Source organism: Danio aesculapii, chromosome 21 (genome assembly GCF_903798145.1).
Source record: "Danio aesculapii chromosome 21, fDanAes4.1, whole genome shotgun sequence".
Taxonomy (NCBI): Eukaryota; Metazoa; Chordata; class Actinopteri; order Cypriniformes; family Danionidae; genus Danio; species Danio aesculapii.
The window spans coordinates 45,729,771-45,737,556 of NC_079455.1; the positions used below are offsets into that span (position 1 = coordinate 45,729,771).

The 7,786-nt window shown below is 40.5% G+C and overlaps 1 protein-coding gene across 2 annotated transcripts in view; it reads left to right on the top strand.

Moving 5' to 3' along the window:
- The window catches only part of ric1 (RIC1 homolog, RAB6A GEF complex partner 1), an 88,379-nt gene that overhangs the window by 43,133 nt on the left and 37,460 nt on the right, over positions 1-7,786 (top strand). For both annotated transcript variants that reach the window (XM_056447028.1, XM_056447029.1), the window contains exons 4-7: positions 1,684-1,791; positions 3,545-3,687; positions 6,788-6,924; positions 7,071-7,162. In XM_056447028.1, the coding sequence (XP_056303003.1) occupies positions 1,684-1,791; positions 3,545-3,687; positions 6,788-6,924; positions 7,071-7,162 (480 nt within the window). The remainder of the gene's footprint in view (positions 1-1,683; positions 1,792-3,544; positions 3,688-6,787; positions 6,925-7,070; positions 7,163-7,786) is intronic.

Sequence of the window (7,786 nt, forward strand, 5' to 3'; positions counted from 1 at the left end):
TTCAGGTAGATCTACTTTGTGTGTGAAGAGCAGGTAATGACCCTCTCTACTGCAGTGTTGTGAATGCCATCTGCTGGTCTAACACACACAGCGCAACATGATGTAGAAACAGCAATGATCTCCTGCTGCAGGTCAAAATGAAGATATTTAATGCAAAACTATATGCTTTTCAGATTTGACACACGTGCACACACACACACACGCAAAAACACATGCAAACGCAGACACACACACACACACACACACACACACAAAAACACATGCAAACGCAGACACACACACAAATCTGTAGCACACAGCAATTTTGTCATACACACACACACACACACACACACACACACACACACACACACACACACACACACACACACACACACACACACACACACACGCGCGCACACACACACACAAAAATACATGCAAACGCATACACAGACAAATCTGTAGCACACAGCAATTTTGTGGTGTACACAAACACACACACACACACACACACACACACACAAAAACACATGCAAACGCAGACACACACAAATCTGTAGCACACAGCAATTTTGTCATACACACACACACACACACACACAAAACATGCACTTACAGCAGTTTTGTGTCACTCTTTCTCACACATACATGCATGCGCGCACACACACCTGTAGCACAGCAGTTTTTTTGATGCACACACAGACACATGTACACAAAACACCTCCAGCAGTTTTTTGACACACACACACACACTAGCCAGTTAGAGACTCTCAATTCTACAAAACAGACACACACCTGTAGCCCGCAGCTGTTTTATGACACACACACACACACACATACAGAGATGCGCTGATCATCAGATCTGAGAGTGTGTCGTGTCAGGACGTGTTTGATACAGTTTCAGTCTCTTTTCTCTGTGTGGAAGTATTTTACATGTCCTCATACACACACTTTACTTTAAACACACACACACACACACACACACACACTTTATACATGAATGGATCAAACTTTCACATTCACTCATTTTCCTTCAGCTTAGTCCCTTTGTTTATCAGGGGTCGCCACAGCGGAATGAACCGCCAACTATTCTAGCATATCTTTTACGCAGCGGATGTCCTTCCAGCTGCAACCCAGTACTGGAAAACACCCATACACACATATATATATATATACACACACACACTCATACACTATGGCCAATTTAGCTCATCAGTTGCCCTATAGCGCATGTGTTTGGACTGTGGGGGAAACCGGAGCACCCGGAGGAAACACACACCAACACGGGGAGAACATGCAAACTCCACACAGAAACACCAACTGGGCCAGCTGGGACTCGAACCAGCAACCTTCTTGCTGTGAGGTTACAGTGTTAACCACTGAGCCACCATGTCAAATTAAAGTTATTTAACATTTTTTTTTAAATGCTGTAATGCTGGGAATGAGTGTGTGTGTGTGTTTGTGTGTGTGCGCTTATAATTGTGTGTGTGTGCGCTTATAATAGTGTGTGTGTGTTTAATGCTGGGTGTAATGAAGCGTTAACATCACAGACTAAACAGATTATGTTTTTCTTTTCTCGTGTGTGTGTGTGTGTGTGTGTGTGTGTTTGTGTGTGTTTTGTCTCTGTGTGTGCATGTTTTGTCTCTCTTTTTATCTGCGTGTGTACTGTGTGTGTGTGTGTGTGTGTGTGTGTGTGTGTAGGGGCAGTGCTCGTGTTAAGGTGACTCCGGGTTATAAAGAGGAACAGTGTGCTCCCGCTCTCACACTAGAGATGAAGAAACCTGTCGACCTGGAGGCTCCCATCAGCTGGTACACACACACACATACACACACACACACACTTATAACAAACACACACACTGTTAAAAGAAAAACACACACACACACTCTGACAGTAAGAGTTTTGCGGAGCACATGATCACCCAGATTCTTTAAAGCAGTGGTTCTCAAACTTTTAAACCAGCGACCCCTAATGTAAGATCGTCAAGAACTCGCGACCCCCCCCCCCACTACCAAAGTATATACAAACAATACAAATAACTTATTTTAAGCTGTTCACAATATTTTAACTATATTCACTATACATAACAGGGCTCGAAATCAACATTTTTGCTTAGTAGCTGGTGCTAACTTTAAAAATGTAGGCGACCAGCCAAAATGTAGTGGCTCCCACCAATTATCACACTGTTACTACAAGATTTATAAATAAATGTATTGCGTTTGACATCAACACTAATCAAAACTAACAAACAAAACTAATATATATGCATGCATGCGTGAGGAAAATATGTCTCAATGAAATCCCGTTATCTCAAGAAAACACATTTTCATAACATAATTGAGTGACCAAAAGATACACAGACGAACCGCTCACCGGCCCTGCACGCACTGCTTGACATGAATTCATGAATGAATCTCTTAATGATAACTGTGCTGTGTTCTCACGCCTGGTGTCTGATAATGCACAGATGCTTTTGACATATACCTTATTAAATGCATGGGTCATTCTAATAGCAATACCGCTCTTTTCATGAGCTGCAATATTAGTTTAATCTCAGTAAGTGCAAGCCCTTTTGCGATGGTGTACGTGGTGTTAAATTTTACATATAGCAGCACGGCTAACAGCGTCTGGTGATTAAATGAAGGATTAAACAGAACCTCTCGTGCTTAAAATGTGTAGATGTGGCAAACAGTTACCTGAAAACCCCGTCCCACAGACTTTACAGTGAACGCTTTAGTTATTTTCATAGTGGACTTGAAGCCACTGGAAGTCTTTTATCCACTCTTGGAAAAGTGTAGATGGTGGATTAACATTCAGCACATGATCAGTAATCAGATGTGCCATTATTTGTAGCTTTAGGTGGTTTCTAAAGCTAAATCTGTCAGTGTTGTTTTCATTCTCATCTTCAGCGCTTTACATTTTGGCGGTTGTAGCTCCTGTCATCTGAAGACAGGAGGCGTTGACTGAGTGATTGACAGCTGATATTAACCAATCCATTCGCGTTCAGTTCTAGAGCAGTGGGCCAATAAGAAGAGCACGAAGGCGGGGCAAGCGTTGTAGGATTTGTTTACTGCGGCAAGTTGACATGTCAAGTTTTAAACTGTTCCTGAGCGCTGCGTTTCAACTGCAAAGATACATTCTGCCTGAATGTGTCCTAAATACTTTATGAATTCATCAGTATTATCTTTTAAAAAATCTTTCACTTGTGATACTGAAAAATATATATTATAATCACTGAAAATTACACAATTTTTAAATCACTCTCGCGACCCCTTAAAATCATTCTGCGACCCCCAGTTTGAGAACCACTGCTTTAAACCACAAGCTAAATCAGATTAGTATTGTACTATTTCTCTGCTCTTGTGTTCCCTCCAGCCATTTTGATTTCGATGTTTTTGTATTTGTACGATGTATTTTTTATTAGTTTGATCACTTTAAATATTATAATTTAGGTTTACTTTATATAATATTTGTTTTAGACGTTTAGATTCACTAGTCATAATTTGTTAGTTTATATATGTGTCGCGATGAGTGATGTATATTTTTTGTTGTGTGTGTCAGTCTTCAGTCTCTACAGGAGGATCTGCTGGTGGCGACGGCGGATGGTTTCCTCCATATGCTGCATTGGGACAGTGTCAGTAACGGCCGCAGAGCAGTGAACCTCTGCACCATCCCCTTCTCCCTGGACCTGCAGTCCTCCAGAGGTCAGATCCGCTGTGTGTGTCTGTCGTTTTGTCTGACTGTCATTTAGTCTGTCTGTCTGGCTTTTGTCTGCTTGTCTGCTATTTAGTCTGCTTGTCTGTTGTTTAGTCTGCCTGTTGTTCTGTCTGTCTGTTGTTTTGTCTGTTGTTTTGTCTATCTGTTATTTTATATTATATTTGTCAATCTTATGTCAGTCTGTCTTTGTTCATCTTTCTTTCTTTTGTCTGTTGTTTTGTGTCCGTCGTTCTGTCTTTTGTTTTGTGTCTGTTGTTTTGTGTCCATCGTTCTGTCTGTTGTTTTGTGTCTGTCATTCTGTTTGTTGTTTTGTGTCTGTTGTTTTGTGTCTGTCATTCTGTCTGTTGTTTTGTGTCTGTTGTTTTGTGTCTGTCATTCTGTTTGTTGTTTTGTCTGTTGTTTTGTGTCCGTCATTCTGTTTGTTGTTTTGTGTCTGTTGTTTTGTGTCCGTCGTTCTGTCTGATGTTTTGTGTCCGTCATTCTGTTTGTTGTTTTGTGTCTGTTGTTTTGTGTCCGTCGTTCTGTCTGTTGTTTTGTGTCCGTCATTCTGTTTGTTGTTTTGTGTCTGTTGTTTTGTGTCCGTCGTTTTGTCTGTTGTTTTGTGTCCGTCATTCTGTTTGTTGTTTTGTGTCTGTTGTTTTGTGTCTGTCATTCTGTCTGTTGTTTTGTGTCCGTCATTCTGTCTGTTGTTTTGTGTCCGTCATTCTGTTTGTTGTTTTGTGTCTATTGTTTTGTGTCTGTCATTCTGTCTGTTGTTTTGTGTCTGTCGTTCTGTCTGTCTGTCATTCAATCTGTCTGTCCTTTGTCTGTTTGTCTGTCTTTTTCTTTGTCTCTGTCATGCTGTCAGTCATTTTGTCTGTCTGTCTGTGGTTTTATCGGTCTATAGTTTTGTCATTCTGTCTGTGTCTGTTTTCTCTGTCTGTCATTTTGTCATGCTGTCTGTTTATCAAGCATACTATCAATTACTCGTTTTGTCTGTCTGTTGTTCTGTCTGTTTGGTGTTTTTTCTATCAGTTTGTTTGTCTGTTGTTTTGGTCTCTGTCGTTTTGACTTATTTTCTTGTCATTTTGTCTCTGTCATGCAGCATGTCTGTCCTTCTGTCCCTCTATTGTTCTGCCCGTCATTGTTCTGTCTGTCTGTGTCTGTCATTCATCTGTAGTTTTGTCTGTCTGTTGTTTTGTCTCTGTCATGCTGACCATTGGTCTTACTGTCTATCAATTTGTCTGTTGTTCTGTTTGTAGTTTTGTTCTGTCTGTCTGTGTCTGTACTTCTATCTGTCTGTAGTTTTTGTTGTTTTGTCTGTCTCCCTGTTCATCCATCCGTTGTTCTGTCTGTCTGTAGTTTTGTTGTTCTGTCTGACTGTGTCTGTCATTTCTGTCTGTCTGTTTGTCTGTCAGTAGTTTTGTTTGTAGTTTTTTTGTTTTCTAATTGTCTGTTGTTCTGTCTGTTTGTAGTTTTGTCTGTAGTTTTTGTTGTTCTGTCTGTCAGTGTTTGTCCTTTTGTCTGTCTGTAGTTTTGTCTGTAGCTTGTGGTGTTCTTCCTGTGGTTTTATCTGTAGTTTTGTTGTTCTGTCTGTATTTTTGTCTAGTTTTTGTTTTCTGTCTTGTCTGTCTGTGTTTGCCTGTCTGTAGTTTTGTTCTATCCTTCTGTGGTTCTGTCTGTCTGTCTGTAGTTTTGTTCTGTCCTTCTGTGGTTCTGTCTGTCTGTCTGTAGTTCTGTTGTTCTGTCTGACTGTGTCTGTCCTTCTTTCTGTATGTCTGTAGTTTTTTTCTGTATTTTTTGTTATGTCTGCCTGTCCGTCTGTCTGTAGTTTTTGTTTTCTATATGTCTGTCTGTTGCTCTGTATTTTTGTAGTTTTGTCTGTAGGTTTTGTTTTCTTTCTGTCTGTTGTTCTGCATGTCTGTGGTTTTTGTTTTCCATCTGTCTGTCTGTTGCACTGTATGTCTGTAGTTTTGTCTAGTTTTTGTTTTCTAACTGTCTATTGTTTTGTATGTCTTTTAGTTTTGTCTGTAGTTTTTGTTGTTCTGTCTGTGGTTTTATCTGTAGTTTTGATGTTCTGTCTGACTGTGTCTGTTCTGTCTGTCTGTCTGTAGTTTTGTTTTTGTTTTTTTCTATATGTCTGTTGTTCTCTATGTCTGTAGTTTTTTGTTGTTCTGTCTGTCAGTGTTTGTCCTTCTGTCTGTCTGTAGTTTTTTTCTGTAGTATTTGTTGTCTGCCTGTCCGTCTGTCTGTAGTTTTTGTTTTCTATATGTAGTTTTGTATGTCTGTAGTTTTGTCTTTAGTATTTGTTGTTCTGTCTGGTTTTATCTGTAATTTTGTTAGTCTGTCTGTTTGTCTGTGCCTGTCTTTCAGTCTGTCTGTATTTTTGTCTATAGTTTTAGTTTTTTTTGTCTTGTCTGTCTGTTTTTCTGTCTCTGTCTGTGTCTGTTATTCTGTCTGTGGGTGTGTCTGTATTTTTGTCAATAGTTTTAGTTTTTGGTCTCGCGTGTCTGTTGTTCTTTTATTCGGTCTGTGGTTCTATCTGTGTCTGTCCTTTGCTCTGTCTGTATTTTTGTTTATATTTTTTGTCATGTCTGTGTCTGTCTGTTGTTCTGTATGTGTATGTTATTCTGTCTGTGGTTCTGTTTGTCTGTTGTTCTGTCTGTCTGTGTCTGTCCTTCAGTCTGTCTGTATTTTTGTCTATAGTTTTTGGTTTCTGTCTTGTCTTTGTCTATTCATCTGTCGGTCTGTTGTTTTGTCCGTGGTTCTGTTTTGTTGTCCTGTCTTTCTGTGGTTCTGCCTGTCTGGAGTTTTGTCTATAGTTTTTGTTTTTTGCCTTGTCTTTGTCTATTCATCTGTTTGTCTGTTGTTCTGTCTCTGTCTGTTATTCTGTCTGTGGTTCTGTTTGTCTGTCTGTCGTTTTGTTGTACTGTCTTTCTGTGGTTCTGTCTGTCTGTTTTTCTGTCTGTCTGTGTCTGTCCTTCAGTCTGTCTGTAGTTTTGTCTATAGTTTTTGTTTTCTGTCGGTCTGTCTGTTGTTCTGTCTGTCTGTTTATGTGTGTGTCTCTCTGTGTGTCATGACAGCCGTGTCTGTGTGTGTGTTCTCCAGGAGGGCCGTGTTTGGATCTGGACGGTGTGTATATTCGTGATCTGGAATATTGTGCGACGCTGGATGGATTCGCTGTGGTTTTTGATGACGGGAGAGTCGGCTTCATCACACCCACTGCAAACAGACTCTCCACAGACGTAAGACACACACACACACACACACACACACACACACACACACACACACACACCTCTGCAGACCATTTATAGAGGATAATGAACAGTAAATTAGCAGGCGTTTATAATCATGTATTGATGTATTTGGTGTGTGTGTGTGTGTGCAGCAGCTGCAGGGTGTTTGGGCTGCAGACGTCACTGATGGTACATGTGTGGCCGTCAACAACAAATACAGACTCATGGCCTTCGGCTGTGCAAGGTAGGTGTGTGTGTGTGTGTGTGTGTGTGTGTGTGTGTGTGTGTGTGTGTGTGTGTGTGTGTGTGTGTGTGTGTGTGTGTGTGTGTGTGTGTGTGTGTGTGTGTGTGTGTGTAAGACTGTAAGTGTTGTTTGTCTGTGCGAAGTTGTGGTGTGTGTGTGTGTGTGAGAGAGTAAGTGTGTGCACTGGAATGTGTGTGCCAGATATTTGTGTGTGAGTTGGGTGTCTGTCTGAGTGTGTGCAAGAGAGTGTATCAGGTTTGGTTTGTGTAGGTGTGTCAGGTATATTCTGTCTGTAAGTGTGTGTGTGTGTGTGAGTTGGATGTGGTCTGTATGTGTGTGTGCAACAGAGTGTATCAGGTTTGGTTTGTGAGTTAGTGAGTGAGTGTGTCAGTGTGTGTGTCAATTGTTGTCTGTTTGAGTGGGCAAGAGTATATGTGTGTGTGAGCGTGTCTGTGTGTGAATAGTTGTCACGTTACGCCTCTGCATTTGTCTCAGAGCTGTTTTTGTGCTCCTCAAGGGTTTTTATTGCAACAAAAGTGCCATAAAATCTGAAATATTATTAAAATGACAAACTAATGTTGATTTCAGATATGAATCACATTTCAGCAAATATTCTCAGAAGTT